The 17,725-nt window shown below is 41.5% G+C and overlaps 1 protein-coding gene across 4 annotated transcripts in view; it reads left to right on the top strand.

Annotated features, from left to right (window-relative positions):
- UTRN (utrophin) overlaps positions 1-17,725 on the top strand; it is a 583,736-nt gene that overhangs the window by 434,875 nt on the left and 131,136 nt on the right. For all 4 annotated transcript variants that reach the window (XM_038766673.1, XM_038766663.1, XM_038766681.1 and 1 more), the window contains one exon: positions 13,852-13,981. In XM_038766673.1, the coding sequence (XP_038622601.1) occupies positions 13,852-13,981 (130 nt within the window). The remainder of the gene's footprint in view (positions 1-13,851; positions 13,982-17,725) is intronic.

The raw sequence follows: 17,725 nt of genomic DNA, 5'->3' as shown, positions 1-17,725 counted from the left end.
TTCCCACACTTTTAGTAAAGTGCTTTGCATTCAGAAGGTACTCAGTAAATAACATGAATTGATATCAAAGAAGAGCAATTATTCCAGCAGCTCTCTCAATTTTCCGTGTCTAATGATTTTGCAGATTGTGATTTACATTTTGTTGTTGTGCTTACTTAGCATTATTGTTGATGTTATGGCAAAAGAGTAAACCATAGCCACCTGCAAAGATTTTTGGCAAGGCATATGCCACCCGTAGCGCAGACACGGATTTGAGGAATGGCATGGTGAGAGTGAGAGACCGGAGTCAGAAAGGCTGAGTCATGCAAGATTTATTCCACATGGTGAATTGAACTTCCCTTCTGGGAGGCTACACTTATTTTTAGTTATTCATACAAAGCGATTAGAACTTCCCTCTTGGGAAGAATACAAATACACCTATTTAATTACTTGCATATGGTGAAGCACCAAGCTCCTGCCCACCAATTCTTCCCTTTTGGGAGGAATACACTAATGTGTCACAAGTGTGAAGCACCTAGCTCCTGCCCACAAAGGCTTCCCACTCAGGAATAATTCACTTATGTGTTATACATACGTGGTGAAGCACCTAGATTCCAGCCCCACGAGCACTCAGTAGGACGCTCCCCTGTCCCATGGTCCCTTTCTTGGTCCAGAGAGAGTGGGCATCCCACGAGGAACACCTACTTTGGCTTTTCTGGCCGTAGGGATGTCTTGCCAATTTGGTGCCCTGCCTGCGCTTTCAGGTCCCACCTGCTAGCTCAGGAAGTCACGGATAGCGCTTTGACCTTGAGGTGGTGGGAGCCCTGCTTCACCTTGGCACAGCGTAGTATCTAAAGTTAATTCATCATCTTTGTTGTACCCATTCTATTGCTATATAATTTGGAAATTGCTTCTGTATTTACTCTTGTAATTCCAACAGTTGATTTATTTGTTGTGGAGGCTTGCCAAAGGTTTATGGTTGGAGTTCAAGTCTGCTAACATAGCCTTATAAGCAACTATTTTTTGAATGGTATTTATTAAGCGCTTACTATTTACCAGGCACTGTACTAAGTGCTGGGGTAGACACAAAGGAATCAGGTAAGCGGGAGCACTGGTCCCCGAGGTGGGTTGAAGGAGAAAACGGAGCACTGTTTTCCCGACACACGTCTAGCTGGGAGTGGGTTTGAGGGGGGAGCTGTGGAAGGGGTGGGAAAAATAGTTTTAAATCCATCAGGTTTCCTCTTGAGGTGTCTCCTCCCCAGGCACCGTGAGCATCTCCCATGGACCGAAGGCACCAGTGGGGATCGAAATACGTCATACGACAACCACTGCGACATTATCGGTATATATGTTTGTACATATTTTTTACTCTATTTATTTATTTATTTATTTATTTGTACATATCTATCCTATTTATTTTATTTTGTTAGTATGTTTGGTTTTGTTCTCTGTCTCCCCCTTTTAGACTGTGAGCCCACTGTTGGGTAGGGACTGTCTCTATATGTTGCCAATTTGTACTTCCCAAGCGCTTAGTACAGTGCTCTGCACATAGTAAGCGCTCAATAAATACGATTGATGATGATGAGGTTGTACAAAGTCCCTGTCCTACATAGGGTTCACAGTTGTAGTCCCTATTTTACAGATTAAGAAACTGAGGCACAGAGAAGTTAAATGACCTGCCCAAGGTCACACAGCAAGCATTTGGCAGTGCTGGGATTAGAACCCATGTCTTCTGACTATAAAGCATGTGATCTAGGCACTTAGCCATACTGATACTACTTGTTAATAGGACCAGTCATGTTAGCATGAACCTTTGTCAATCCATTCGTGAATCCACTGGGTGAAGCAGAACTGCCTTGACTTTTTAAGTCAAGTATTAAAAAACATTGTCAAATCTAGAACAATATGAATGTAATATTGGCTAATTCAGTCAAAGAACAACCCAAAAGAGTACCATAGCAAAGATAAGTTAGAGTGTTTTAAAAATAAATGGATATTTATGTAATTTGTAAGGTAAAAAAGACTTAGAATTATGAATATGCTCATACAAAAAAGTAAAGCATTAGATTGAAAATAGAATGTAAGCCATTTTAATCAATCAATCGTATTTACTGAGCGCTTACTGTGTGCAGAGCACTGTACTAAGCACTTGGGAAGTACAAGCTGGCAACATATAGAGACAGTCCCTACCCAACAGTGGGCTCACAGTCTACTTCACAAAGTTTATTCCATGTGATTAGTATAGTGCTAAGTGCTTAGTACAGTGCTTTGTACACAGTAAGCACTCAATAATAAATATGATTGAATGAAAGTGATTGGTATTTTATGTGTGTATATATGTATGTGCATAAATATCATCATCATCATCATCAATCGTATTTATTGAGCGCTTACTGTGTGCAGAGCACTGTACTAAGCACTTGGGAAGTACAAGTTGGCAACATATAGAGACATTCCCTACCCAACAGTGGGCTCACAGTCTAAAAGGGGGAGACAGAGAACAAAACCAAACATACTAACAAAATAAAATAAGTAGAATAGATATGTACAAGTAAAATAAATAAATAAATAGAGTAACAAATGTACAAACATGTATACATATATACAGGTGCTGTGAGGAAGGGAAGGATGTAAGAAGAGGGGGTGGAGAGGAGGACGAGGGGGAGAGGAAGGAAGGGGCTCAGTCTGGGAAGGCCTCCTGGAGTAGGTGAGCTCTCAGTAGGGCCTTGAAGGGAGGAAGAGAGCTAGCTTGGCGGATGGGCAGAGGGAGGGCATTCCAGGCCCGGGGGATGATGTGGGCCGGGGGTCGATGGCGGGACAGGAGAGAATGAGGTACGGTGAGGAGATTAGCAGCAGAGGAGCGGAGGGTGTGGGGTGGGCTGGAGAAGTAGAGAAGGGAGGTGAGGTAGGAGGGGGCAAGGTGATGGACAGCCTTGAAGCCGAGGGTGAGGAGTTTCTGCCTGATGCGCAGATTGATTGGTAGCCACTGGAGATTTTTGAGGAGGGGAGTAACATGCCCAGAGCATTTCTGGACAAAGACAATCCGGGCAGTGTGTATATAAGTACTCATATATAAATATATACCTACATATATACTCCACCTGTGCATCTGACCCCATTCCTTCGTCCCCTCCCTTCTTCCCTTCCTGACTGCCATCTTCAAGTGTTTGCTGTCCAGTGGCTCTTTTCCCACTGCTTTCAAACATGCTCATGTCTCCCCTATCCTGAAAAAACTCCTCCCTTGATCCCATGGCGTCCACCACTTGTCACCCCATCTCCCTCCTACCATTCCTCTTCAAACTCCTTGAGTGAGTTGTCCACCCTTGCTGTCTCCAGTTCCTCTCCTCCAATTTTCTCCTTGACCTTCTCCAATCTGGCTTCCATCCCTTTCACTTCACAGAAACCACGCTCTCAAAGGTCCCAAGTGACCTTCTTGCTAAATCCAACAGCTTCTACTCCATCCTAATGATCCTCAATTTCTTAGGTGCCTTCTACACTGTCAAACTCTCCCTTCTCCTGGAAACATCCGACCTTGGCTTCACTAACACTGTCCTTTCCTGATTCTCCTCCTGTTTCTTTGGTCGCTCATTCTCAGTCTCTTTTTTGGGCTTCTCCTCTGCATTCCACCCCTGTGGGAGTCCCTTAAAGTTCCGTTCTGGGTCCCCTTCTATTCTCCATCTACAAGCACTCTCTTGGAGAACTCATGCTGCCCAAATCTACATCACCAGCCCTCGTCTTCCTCCCTCTCTATAGTCTCGCATTTGGTCCTGATTTCAGGCATCTTTACTTGGTTGTCTCACCAACACCTCCAGTTTAACATGTCAAAAACAGAACTGCTCCCCAAACTCTGTCCTCCCCCTGATTTTCCCATCACCGTAGACAGTACCATCATCCTTCCTGTCTTACAGGCCTTGGCAATGTCCTCAAATCATCTCTGTCATCATCCCACATATTCAATGTCACTCAAATCCTGTCGGTTCAACCTTTACAACATCGATAAAATCCACCCTTTCCTCTCCATCCAAACTGCTACCTTATCAATCCAAGCACTTATCCTATCCCATCTTCACTACTGTTTCAGCTTCTTTGCTAACCTCCCTGCCTCCTGTCTCTCCCTACTCCAGTCCATATTTCACCCTGCTGCTCGGATCATTTTTCTACAAAAACAATCAGTCTATGTTTCTCCGCTCCCCAAGAACCTTCAGTGGTTACCCATCCACCTCCTCATCGAAGAAAAACTCCTTGCCATCAGCTCTATAACACTCAACCACCTTGCCCTTTCCTCCCTTACCTCACTATTCTCCTACTAAAAGTCTGTCCACACACTTCACTCCTCTAATGGCAGCCTACTCACTGTACTTTTTTCTCATCTATCTTATCACTGACCTCTCACCCAAGTCCTGCCTCTGGCCTGGAATGCCCTTCTGCCTCACATCCAACAGACGATCACTCTTCCCACTTAAAAAGTTTAGTAAAAGCACATCTCCCCCAAGAGAGCTTCCCTGACTAAGCCTCTCCTCTTCTCCCACTCCTTTCTGGGTCATTCTTGCACTTGGATTTACTCCCTTTATTCACCCCTCCCTCAACCCCACAATAATCATGTGTATATCTGTAATTTATATTACTGTCCATCTCGCCCTCTAGACTGTATGCTCATTGTGGTCAGGGTGCTCTCCCAGGCTTTTAGTACAATGCTCTGTATACAGTAAACGCTCTAAATATGATTGTTTGATTTCTACACACACACATATATATTATAATTTGCAGCTTCCTAGCAATATTACATTTCCTTCAAGTCTGCAACTCTTACCTTGCAAGTTGAATGGATACTCTTTCATCCAGACGTATAACCTATAATTTTCTTTTTCAGCAGCAAATCTGAAACTTTATAGTTTTAAAGCTATCATTTTATGTTCTTTCCTTTCTAACTTGTTTCAGAGGATATATTGTTACCACGATATTGTAGAAGTGTATTTTGCAATTTCTGACTTCAAAAAAAACATACCTTATACTGCATTACATTTCCATAAGGTTACCTAAGTGACTTTTTCAGTGTATGTTCAAGTATGGGTTTATTATCATTTGGTCCTTATTTATCTTTTAATGTTACTTCAAATTGCCATTATTGAGTATCAATGACTTCGGCAAGTTTATTTTTCAAACCCTCTTGACTTCTGCAAAAGGTACCACCAATGTACCATTTTCCTTGCCAATTCAGCATTCTTATATATTTTCATGTTCATTTGTAATTGGCTTGTTTATCCATTTGTCCTTTATATATCTCTTCTGCCATTCTTTTAATGATTATAGCTTAGTTATTTCCTTTTGTCCTCCCTATTAGGTTATAACCTCCTCAGTAGCCAGGGTCATGTTTGTAGATGTTCAAGTGTCTAGAACATAAGTCTGGCAACAGTAGCATTCAGGAAATACTATTTCACTAAATTGGAAACTATATTCAAGATTAGGTTATTTGGTTTTGCATATCACTTACTGTGATCTTAGGTCTATATAAAATTCAAGATTGATGTAGGGGACAATACAAAGAGTTCTTTGTAGAATTAGTGGGCCATAGACTCTCAGTTGAGTAGGCTCTGATAACTCGTAAACTAGTTTGGTTATTTGGACTATAATTTTTTAAGTGCTTAACAAGTTAACAAGTACCATTAAAAATAGTTCATTCAATCATTTATGGAGTGCTTACTGTGTGCAGAGCACTGTACTAAGCACTTGGAAAGTACAATTCAGCAACAAATAGAGACAATCCCTAACCAATGGGCTCACAGTCTAGAATGGGGGAGACAACTAAACAAGTGGACAGGCATCAATAGCATCAATGTAAATAAATAGAATTATAGATATATGCACATCATTAATAAAATGAATAGAATAATAAATATGTACATATATACACAAGTGCTGTGGGCCGGTGGGGGGGGGGCGGGGGGGGGGTAAAGCAGTGGGAGGAAGTAGGGGCAATGGGGAGGGGAGAAGGAGCAGAAGAAAAGGGGGGCTCAATCTGGGAAGGCCTCCTGGAGGAGGTGAGCTTTCAGTAGGCATTTGAAGGGGGGAAGTGTGTTAGTTTGGTGGATGTGAGGAGGGAGGGCATTCCAGACCAAAGGTAAGGTGTGGGCCTGGGGTCGATGGTGGGACAGGTGAGAAAGAAGCACAATGAGGAGGTTCATGGCAGAGGAGCGGAGCGTGTGGGCTGGGCTGTAGAAGGAGAGAAGGGAGGTGAGGTAGGAGGGGGCAAGGTTATGGAGAGCTTTGAAGACAATAGTGAGGAGTAGTGTCAGAGTTGATCCTTTTTGATCCTTTCTGATTACCAGTGGAGTGGAATAGTGTAATTGAGTCAGTAGTATTCAACTTCTCCACAAGCTCTGCAGGAGACCTCAATATGGAGGAGGCGCATCTCCTCCAAGAGGCCCTTCCTGATTAAGCTTTCTTTTCCCTGGCTCCCTCTCCGTTTTGTGTCGTCTGTGCATTTGGATCTGTACCCCTCTAGGCACTTGGTATTCACACCACCCTCAGCCCCACAGAATTTATGTACATGTCTGTCTTTCCCTTTAGAATGTAAATTCATTGCGGGCAGTGAATGTGTCAGTCAACTGTATGAATTCTAGTGTACTGTACACTCCTAAGCAATTAAACCCTCTTTTTCCTGGCTTGCTTTCACTTCTGCATCATCTATGCTCTTCAATCTGTGATCCTTGGACACTTGATATTTGCCCCAACCTCTCAGCACTTATCTACATATCTTTAAATTTTGTATTGTAAATTTCATATTTATTCGTATTCATATCTGTCTCCCAATCTAGACTGTAAACTCATTTTGGACGGGGAACATATTTGCTAATTCTCTTGTACTCTCCCAAGCTCTATACTGTAGGCGCTCGATTGATTGATTGCTCTGCTCACAGTAAGCTCAATAAATGCCTTTGATTGATTGAAAATATATTTTATATTTGTATTATTCTTTCTAAATTGGTTTGGATTAGAATAGAAATTTTCATGCTCTTTTGAAAAAATCATCTAACTTTTGGATCAAAAAACTGTGTATTGAAAATAGTAATAGGGAGAAGAAATTGATATCAAAATTAAATTTATATCAATGTAGTTAGGCCATTTAGATGATACCCTTCTATGATGCTTCTCAGTTGGAGTTGTAAATAATTTACTCATATTGTTTACTGGAATAACATCCACTGTGCCCAATATAATTCAACAAAGCCTTTAGTTTTCTCCTGCTATATTTCAAAGAAGTAATATAATTCAGCTATGTTGACTTTTACTGCCAGGCATGCTGTTTCAGGCACGTCCTCATTTTGGTGGACAAATTCACATCAAAAGGGAAGATTAAATTTATTCTTCTAGTGATAGATTTTTAACTTTTAACTAAATCATTTGATTTAAAACCTTTTAATTTCATGGTAGAGAGTTATTAATCATTTTGCGTAAATTATACTTGGTTTTCACCTAGATTTGATACCATTCTTTCCTTTTTCTCCCTGCCCATTTTCCTTTCTTGTCTGTATATCCATGACTTTCTTCCTGTCTCCTACCACTGTCTTCTTCTCTCATGTCCCTTAACCCTTTTTCTGGCCTGTATTTTTCTTTTCTTTTCCATTTTCCTGAATCTTGTCCCTTCTTTGTTTTCATCTTCTCTCTCTTTTGTCATCTCTGGTTTGATTTCTTCATTTCTTCTTTTTGCACATCACTCCTTTGTTCTAGTTTGGCATTCTCTCATTTTGCCAACCTTTGATCCTTGCTCGCACGTGGTTGCTAGGGTCCATGGAGCAGCGCTGGAGAAGCAGTGTGGCTCAGTGGAAAGAGCACGGGCTTTGGAGTCAGAGGTCATGGGTTCGGATCCCAGCTCCACCACAAGTCTGCTGTGTGACCTTGGGCAAGTCACTTAACTTCTCTGAGCCCTCAGTTACCTCATCTGTAAAAATGGGGATTAAGACTGTGAGCCCCACGTGGGACAACTTGATCACATTGTATCCCCCCCAGTGCTTAGAACAGTGCTTTGCACATAGTAAGCGCTTAACAAATGCCATCATTATTATTATGGAGCCGGCCAAGCCGAGGATGGTGGGCCTGGGGCCGGCGTCAGGGTCGGGGTGGTCACCTCCTGGACAGGGCTGCCTGCTGATGACAGGCTCTTTCCGGTGAAAGATACGTGGTCCGAGGCTCCCCAGACCCTCGCTAGTGCTCTCCGCCAGGGGAGGCAGCATGAGAAGCCACGTGGTCTGGGGGAAGGCAGAAGGAACTGAGTTCTAATCATGCCCCCTATCTGCCCTGTGGCCTTGGACAAGTCACTGCACTTAGCCCCGCAGCACTTATGCACATATCAGTAATTTAGTAAGCCCATTGTGAGCAGGGATTCTCTCTTTATTGCTATATCGTACTTTCCAAGCGCTTAGTACACTGCTCTGCCCACAGGAAGGGCTCAATAAATACCATTGAATGAATGAATGAATCTTCTCTTTTGTTCTTTTAATTTCCCCTTCTGTTCCCTACTGCAATTTCCACTTATTCATTCTTCCACTCCTGTACCCTCCTTTTCTTCTTGTTCCATTCCTTTTTCAAATGCTCTTCTCTCCTCTCCTTCCTTCTTTTTACTGCCTCTTTTTTTCTTCTATGCACTCTTCCCCCTCTTCTCACTTCCTCTCTCCTTCCTGTCATTTCTTCACTGCCTCTGTGCCTCCTCATCTGTTATTCCCCTCCTCTTTCTCACTATTTATATCTCTTCATTTTCTCCAATGTTTTATTCTTAGGGGAAAATTTAGCATGATAGCACCAATTTACTAGAAAATCACATGTAGAATAAAAATTAAAATAATAATAATTGTGGCATTTGTTCAGCAAGTACTATGTGTCAAGCACTGTAATAAATCCTGGGATAGGTACAAGATAATCAAGTTGGGCACAGTCCCGTCCCACATAGGACTCACAGTCCTAAGTAGCGCAATAAAGAATAATGCATTAAGGTGTGTAACTCATATTTGTTTTCCTGGGGTCATCTTAAAACTTGGGTAAATACTTGAAGACTGAGCTAGTGTTAGACCAAATGTAATGTAGAATGTTGACTCTAATATGGCTTTCTTCTTACCCCCATTACTTTTAATTCTTCAGAAATAAATCCACAAAATACATTTTAATCCATTTTATTTATTTCAGCAAATTACCATTTCAGTATTTCTTTCTCCTTTATGCCTTAAAGCTAGATAAAAGTTTCCTTAGGATTATCATATTCTTGGAAGAGAGGGGAAACTTTTTATTTATCATCTTTCCCATTCTCGGTGGAGAGTACAATAAAGGACAATATTGGGGCTGATGAGAATTTTAAAAAAGAATAACATCAAGGTTAGAAAGAGGCTAATTTACAAACATTAATAAGTATGTTATTAAATACTTATATCTAATGAGGATCTGTAGAAATGATTCAACTGTCACCATGATCAGAATGTAAAATACTCTACGAGGCCTATGAGAACACACAGTGAAGGTTACAGTCTGTACCCTCAAGGAGTTTGTAATCCAGTCAATCAGTCATATTAATTGAGCGCTTATTGTGGACAGAGCATTGTGCTTGGAAAGTATTCTACTAAGTGCTTGGGAAGATATTCTACTATAGGTGGTAGTCATGATCCAGTGCTTTGGGGCTGAAGTGAGTTTCAATGTTTTGGGGTTTATAGAACCATATTCATAGTTACCAGATACTGGAAATAAAGGGCTTAGACTGGGAAAACTTCTTGGAAGAGATGTGATTTTAGGTAGATTTTGGAAGTGGAGAAAGTGGTGGGCTGTTATATTTGAAGGGAGAGAGAGTTCCAGGCCTGAAGAAGGGCTTGGGGAAGGGGTCAGTAGAGGGATAGATGAGACTGAGGTACAGAGGTTGACAGTAGAGGAGCAAAATATGCAGTTTGGGTTGTAGTAGATCAATGAGAGAAGGTAGGAGGCAGGAAACTGATTGAATGCCTTATAGCTGATAGTAAGGAGTCCCTGTTATTTGCGGCAGTAGATGGAAAGCCCCTGGAGGTTTTTGAAAAATGGGGAGACATGGACTGAATGGTCTCTCCAAATAATGATTTGGGCAGCGGGGTGAAGAATGGACTGGAGACAGGAATTGCAGGGAGGTCAGTGAGAAGGCTAATGTAGTGGTCAGTGATAAGTGCTTGGATCAACACGGTAGCAGTTTGTATGGAGAGGAAAGAATGGATTTTAAAGATGGTGCGAAGATAGAGACAAAACTTGGAGCATTTGAGGTAAAATTCAGCACAGGCAAGAAAAAGAGTTTGCACAATGGGTTAGAGGCAGGGGAGGCAAGAATGGTTCAGTTAGGAGGTTAGCTTGAGAGGAATGAAGAGTGAAATCTAGACACAGTTTGGAGAACACAGCAGGAAGATAAGGAGACAGCTAATGGAAAGCCTTAGGTCCAATGGTCAGGAATTTCTATTTGATGTGGATGAGGGTAGCCTCTGGAGATTGAGAGGACTCAAAGGTAACACCAAGTTTGAGCCTCCTAGGACAAGAAGATGGTGGTGCCAACCGTGATGGGAAAGTTAGGAGGGATGGTAGGCTTTGGCAGCAAGATCAGAAGTTCAGTTTAGGCCATTCTGAGTTTAACGTACTTGCAGATTCATCTAGGTGGGTGGAATAGAGATTGTTGGGAATGAGAAGCACTCTCATCCTTTATTGGTGTTATTTATGCCTATCTTAGAAAAACTTAAAGAATGATTAGTTTCCCCAGTGGATGGCTCCTTTAAATGAGCAACACTTGGTGTTAATGTGCAGAAAGGAGGTGACTCAAAATTGAATAAAAAGTTTATGCTTAGTGTTTAATTGACTTTGTCTTCCCTTATTATTGTGATATATGGAGCTCTTGGGTGGATTTGGGAATTACCTGTAAGTACCTGGTAGCCCAGGTGTCTGTTAAAAGTCATATAGGTTACATCCACTATGAGGTTGACTGCCTGGCCATAGAGGCCAGGATTAGTCTGAGAGAATGTTTGTTCATTCATTCATTCAATCGTATTTATTGAGCGCTTACTGAGCACTGTACCAAGCTCTTGGGAAGTACAAGTTGGCAACATATAGAGACGGTCCCTACCCAACAATGGTCTCACAGTCTAGAAGGGGGAAAGAGACAACAAAACAAAACATGTGGACAGGTGTCAAGTCATCAGAACAAATAGAATTAAAGCTAGATGCACATCATTAACAAAATAAATAGAATAGTAAATATGTACAAGTGAAATAAATAGAGTAATAAATCTGTACAAACATATATACAGGTGCTGTGGGAGGGGGAGGAGGAAAGGAAAAAGGGGGCTCAGTCTGGGAAGGCGTCTTGGAGGAGGTGAGTTCTCAGTAGGGCTTTGAATGAAGAGAGCTAGCTTGGCGGATGTGTGGAGGGAGGGCATTCCAGGCCAGGAGGAGAATGTGGGCTGGGGCTTGATGGCGGGACAGGAAAGAACGAGGTACAGTGAGGAGGTTAGTGGCTGGGGAGTGGAGGGTGCAGGCTGGGCTGTAGGAGAGAATGGAGGTGAGGTCGGCAGGGGCGAGGTAATGGAGAGCCTTGAAGCCGAGAGTGAGGAGTTTTTGCTTGCTGCGTAGGTTGACTGGCAGTCACTGGAGATTTTTGAGGAGGGGAGTAACATGCCCATAGCGTTTCTGCACAAAGATGATCCGGGCAGAAGCATGAAGTATAGACTGAAGTGGGGAGAGACAGGAGGATGGGAGATCAGAGAGGAGGCTGATGCAGTAAGCCAATCGGTATAGGATGAGAGATTGAACCAGCAAGGGAGTGGTCTGGATGGAGAGGAAAGGGTGGATCTTGGTGATGTTATGGAGGTGAGACCAGCAGGTTTTGGTGACGGATTGGATGTGGAGGGTGAACGAGATAGTGGAGTCGAGGGTGACACCAAGGTTGGGGGCTCTGTGAGATGGGAAGGATGGTAGTGCCGTCTACAATGACGGGAAAGTCAGGCAGAGAGCAGGGTTTGGGAGGGAAGACAAGGAGTTCAGTCTTGGACATATTGAATTTTAGATGGCGGGCAGACATTCAGATGGAGATGTCTTGAAGACAAGAGGAGACCCGAGCCTGAAGGGAGGGAGAGAGAGCAGGGGCAGAGATGTAGATTTGGGTGTCATCAGCGTAGAGATGATAGTTGAAGGTGTGGGAGCGAATGAGTTCGCCAAGGGAGTGAGTTTAGATAGAGAACAGAAGGGGACCAAGAACTCACCCTTGAGGAACCCCTACAGTAAGGGGGTGGGAGTGGGAGGAGGAGCCCACAAAGGAGACTGAGAATGAATGGCTGGAGAGATGAGAGATAAGAGAATAATATAGTGAGTTGCAATGGTTGCAACACATACAAATGGGTCCATATCTGGTCAGTGTCAAACCCTGCATTTTGAGAGGTGCTTTGGCTTCACCTCAACTTCCAAATCAGGCTCTGGAAAGAATTATTATGACAGAAACCTATCCAACCTTGACATGCAGGGTTAGGGAATGGGATGGTAGAGGCAATACTTTGATGAAATTGCTGAATTGCCAAATTTCTAAAAGGGTTTAAAAACAAGGAAGAAGGAGAGAAGAAAATGACCCAATTAAACCACAAAATACATTTCAGAATAATGGAAATGAGGATTTCCTGAATTATGAAGTGTTCTCCATCCCAGGTGTAAGCTATTAGTTTAAAAAAGCTTCACCTTCAGGAGGAACCTATCTATCTCAGAAGTTCTAATTGAGTGCAACATCTGGAGAGAAAATAAGGCTCTTTAAAAAGGGTTCTTGTTCTGGAGGGAGCAACAGGAGCAAAAAAATGATAAAGGGGAGGTCAAAAAAACCCTCCCCAAAATAGATCGTGAAAAAAAGTGTGCCCTTTAATGTTTTTACACAAAACCTATTTTCTGTAGCATAAGGAACTAATGGGTGTACTAAGATTTTGAAAGCATTTGTAAACTGAATTTTAATTTGGCAAGAGGATTAAAATGTGACATGAAAAAAATCCCCATGAAATATTTTACTTAGAATACAAATGAGTTTCAAGCTTTCAAAATTCTACATAGAGGAAAATATGGTTTTTTTAAAGCAACATGGGATCCCTGTTGATTATGGCTTACTGCTGGCTGTTTTATAGGGACAGGGTTTCAAATTAAACCTCTTTATAAAGAACAAATGGTCTAGGGAATGAACTACATTGATAATCATAAATTTGTATGAAAGAAAATTCGCAAGGGTAAAACAGCAGTTGCTTCAGAATGAAAGATGAAACATCTTTTAAGATAATTGGAGACTCTTTTTATGTTCTCTTTGGCTTAATTTTGATTTTCCGAAGTTTAATTTGTTTCTATTTCTTAGTTTTATATGCTTTTTAACTTAATATATTCTGAAGAATGTAAAATACTTTTAGAGATCTTATTACTAGTTCATGAAATTGCTTTTTTCTGTTCCATTGGTTGTAATTTTTTTGTCAGTCTGGCTACCAAAAAAAAAGTGTTTGAGAACAGGCTATTATAGTTTAGCAATCTTGCAGTTAGTAATGAAGGCTCCAACAGTGCATTTTGTATAATTTCAAGTGTGGTATGATAATCTCCCCTAGGTGAATACATTAACACTTCATCAATTTTCTTACATTTGCACATTTACATTCTATAAAAATCATCTCTGCAGATTAAATTCGTATTTCCCCCACCCCCAATCTCTCTGGTTTGCAAAAATTTGCATTTTCAGTTATAACCTGAATTAAATGTTGGTTATTAGTCACTCTCAAGACAGGTACGGTCAAAGATAATGACAGTGGTGAAGTTGCCAGGTTGTCTGTAATTCGCAATAGTAAGTTACAATCGTGACTTTCTTTTTCCCCCAAGGCCCTGAGGCGTGAATTAAAGGATAAAGAGCAAATTGTATTGAATGCTGTAGACCAAGCCCGAGTTTTTCTTGCTGACCAGCCAGTCGAGGGCCTTGAAGAGCCAAGAAGACACCTGCAGTCGAAAACAGGTGAGGACCTGGGATACTTTTGCTTGAAGAGAAAGTGAATGTTGAACCCAAAGGAACATGGCAGTAATGTGGTGTTTCTCTCCGTTTTAAGTGATGAGGCATGAGTTTACATTGTTTAAAAGTCTCAGTTTGTCACCCAATACAAGCCAGTCGTTCATCCAGTGCATTCAATCATATTTACTGAGTGCTTACCATGTGCAGAGCACTGTACTAAGAGCTTGGAAAGTACAATTCAGCAACAAATAGAGACAATCCCTGCCCACAACGGACTCACAGTCCAGAAACCATTCCTTACTAAACATCCAACTTCCTAATCAATGACTATATAATTCAATAATAAATGAATTGCTAATAAAAACAGAAATGATAAAAATACTAAGGCAATCATAATTCAGAATGCTCATATTTACAAGATATAAACAATTGCATGAAAATGATCATATCAACTGATGGAAAGTTTTTGTATTAGTGTTGATTGTTGTAAAAAAGCAAATAGTAAATCTGCAAGTATCTTTGCAGTTAAATATTTTGTTTTTAGATGGCTTATTAGATTATTGATGGATGTTTGTATATTTGATAAGAGACTAGTAAAAATCTTTTCAGTGAACTAATGGAAGCAGCATGGCTTAATGGATAGAACACAGGCTTGGGAGTCATAGGACGTGGGGTCTAAATCCATCTCTGCCACTAGTCTGCTGTGTCACCTTGGACAAATCGCTTGACTTCTCTGTGCCTCAGTTTCCTTATCTGTAGTATGGGGATTCAATCCTACTCCCTCCTACTTAGACCGTGAGCTCCATGTGGGACAGGGACTGTGTCCAACATGATTCTCTTGTATCCACCCCAGTGCTTGGAATAGTGTTTGATGGCACTTAGTAAGCACTTTACAAAAATCATAATAATAATAATTTAAGGAACGAGATGGAAGTTTTTGTTTAAAATGAAGCAGTAACTGAACGAACTGAATTAACAGATCTGCTGTAACACATTGCAAAGTCAATATGTAGAAATACCTATTCAGTCAATCAATCGTATTTATCGAGTGCTTACATGTGCAGAGCACTGTACTAAGCACTTGGGAGAGTACGGTACAACAGAATTAGCGGGCACCTTTCCTGCCCATATTTTCCAACACTTTCCTGGATGTTATATATTCTGTTACCTTGTTTGCTCATTTGTTTTTTTATTCATTCATTCATTTATTCAGTCGTATTTATTGAGCGCTTACTGTGTGCATAGCACTGTACTAAGCACTTGGGAAGTACAAGTTGGCAACATATAGAGTTGGTCCCTACCCAGCAACAGGCTCAAAGTCTTGAGGGGGGAGACAGACAGCAAAATAAAACATGTGGACAGGTGTCAAGTCATCAGAATAAATAGAAGTAAAGCTAGATGCACATCATTAACAAAATAAATAGAATAGTAAATATGTACAAGTAAAATAGAGTAATAAATCTGTACAAACATATATACAGGTGCTGTGGGGAGGGGAAGGAGGTAGGGTGGGGACGATTCGGAGGGGGAGAGGAAAGAGGGATCTGAGTATTTGAAAAGGTATTTTAACATGGAGAAAATCTGAGTTGGAACATGATTTATCTATAGCCACAACCAACTTTAAACCAAATTGGACCAAAGTCATGGAGATTCTTTGGTGATCCCGGAAGCAGCTATGGAGGGATGAGATGGCTTTTGCCATCTTCCTACTACAAACACACGTGAGCTTTCAGCTGTCTCTTTCTTGCTCCTAGCACCTTAGGCAGCTTATTCCCAAGAGATGGGGGCAGTGGAGTATGTGGTTGGAGGTCATGGCAGGAATCAATCAAACAATCGTATTTATTGAGCGCTTACTGTGTGCAGAGCACTGTACTAAGCGCTTGGGAAGTACAAGTTGGCAACATATAGAGACAGTCCCTACCCAACTCACAGTCTAAACGGGGGAGACAGAGAACAAAACCAATCATACTAACAAAATAAAATAAATAGAATAGATATGTACAAGTAAAATAAATAGAGTAATAAATATGTACAAACATATATACATATATACAGGTGCTGTGGGGAAGGGAAGGAGGTAAGATGGGGGGGATGGAGAGACCTTCCTACTCGCATGTAGTACAGTGTTGTGCACATAGTGAGCACTCAATAAACACTATTGAGGGAATGAATGAATAAGCTCATTCATTTTATCCAAATTTAGGCCAAAAATCATGGTGATAAGTACACTTTTAGCAGATGGACCTAGTAGGAATGGTAGAATTTTTAGGCCTTATGTCCAGACCTTCTTCCTACCCATTGCTACTTGCCCAGAGTGGACTTAGCAGAGGAAGGGGTGGTATCACCAAGGTGTGTTGTAGATTTTTATTTTGAGGTGATTTTAAGATGAAACCTGTGGATTATTCATTCATTCATTTATTCGTATTTATTGAGCGCTTACTGTGTGCAGAGCACTGTGCTAAGCGCTTGGGAAGTTCAAACCGGCAACATATAGAGACAACAGGGCTCATTATTGGCAAGAAGGTCTTTACTTTCTATTTTATCAAATTTAGCAACTGTTTGGAACTGTGAGCTCTTCAAACTTTCCATTCCCACATCCAGACTTGGTGGAGAAATTACACAGTAAGCAAAATAAAAACAAACACCAGAATGGCTTTTTAGAGATTGGCAGGGTTTATCAATGCTTAGGCATCAAGGTTCAAATCAAATTGAAGGTCTGTAAGGTTGTTGTGTGTCCAAACCTCTGTGTCCAAACTTCTCTGTGCCTCAGTTTCCTCAAGTATAAATTTGGGATTGAATACCTGGCAGCATTTTTGCTGCCTTTGTGTCCCTCAAGTGTAGAGTGTTGACTACAATAGCTAATAATAATAATAATGGTATTTGTTAAGCGCTTACTATGTGCCAAGAACTGTTCTAAGCACTGGGGTAGATACAAGGTCATCAGGTTGTCCCACGTGGGGCTCACAGTCTTAATCCCCATTTTACAGATGAGGTAACTGAGGCAAAGAGAAGTTAAGCGACTTCCCAAAGTCACACAGTTGACAAGTGGCAGAGTCGGGATTAGAACCCATGACCGCTGACTCCCAAGCTCGGGCTCTTTCCACTAAGCTACGCTGCTTCTCAAATGTAGCCCAGGGCCTGGCTCTTCTTACTTTAAAGCACTTCTCTCTCCTTCCCTTTGACCCACGCTGTCTGCTTCTATGAAAATAGGGGGGGAGAGACTTTATAACTTGGTAGGATAACATGTGGTTATGTCATGGATTTAGAGGTAAGGAGTTCAGACCTTTGGGGAAGAGAGTGCTGCAAACATGGCAGAGAGGAGGCAAGAATGAAGGACCCTGGAGGAAGAACATGAGAGATAAGAGACTGTGTTGTGCATTGACAAACCTCTAGACTGTAAAATCACTGTGTGCAGGGAATGTGTCTACCAACTCTGTTTTATTGTATTTCCCAAGTGCTTAGTACAGTGCTGTACACACAGTAAATGCTCAATAAATACAGTAAACTTGATTGATTTTATTTGAGATCAGGTGCAGGTAAAGAAAGCACCAGACTGAACTTTTGTGTGCTCTCCCCCTACCCCGCCTTCTAGACTGTGAGCCCACTGTTGGGTAGAGACTGTCTCTATATGTTGCCAACTTATACTTCCCAAGTGCTTAGTACAGTGCTCTGCACACAGCAAGCGCTCAATAAATACGATTGATTGATTGATTGATTGATTCTGTTCCTTTTCCTGCTTTTCCTGATTCT

This window comes from Tachyglossus aculeatus, chromosome 2 (genome assembly GCF_015852505.1).
Source record: "Tachyglossus aculeatus isolate mTacAcu1 chromosome 2, mTacAcu1.pri, whole genome shotgun sequence".
Lineage (NCBI taxonomy): Eukaryota > Metazoa > Chordata > Mammalia > Monotremata > Tachyglossidae > Tachyglossus > Tachyglossus aculeatus.
Note: the sequence above shows the minus strand (reverse complement) of the source record. Positions and strands in the feature narration are given on the sequence as shown.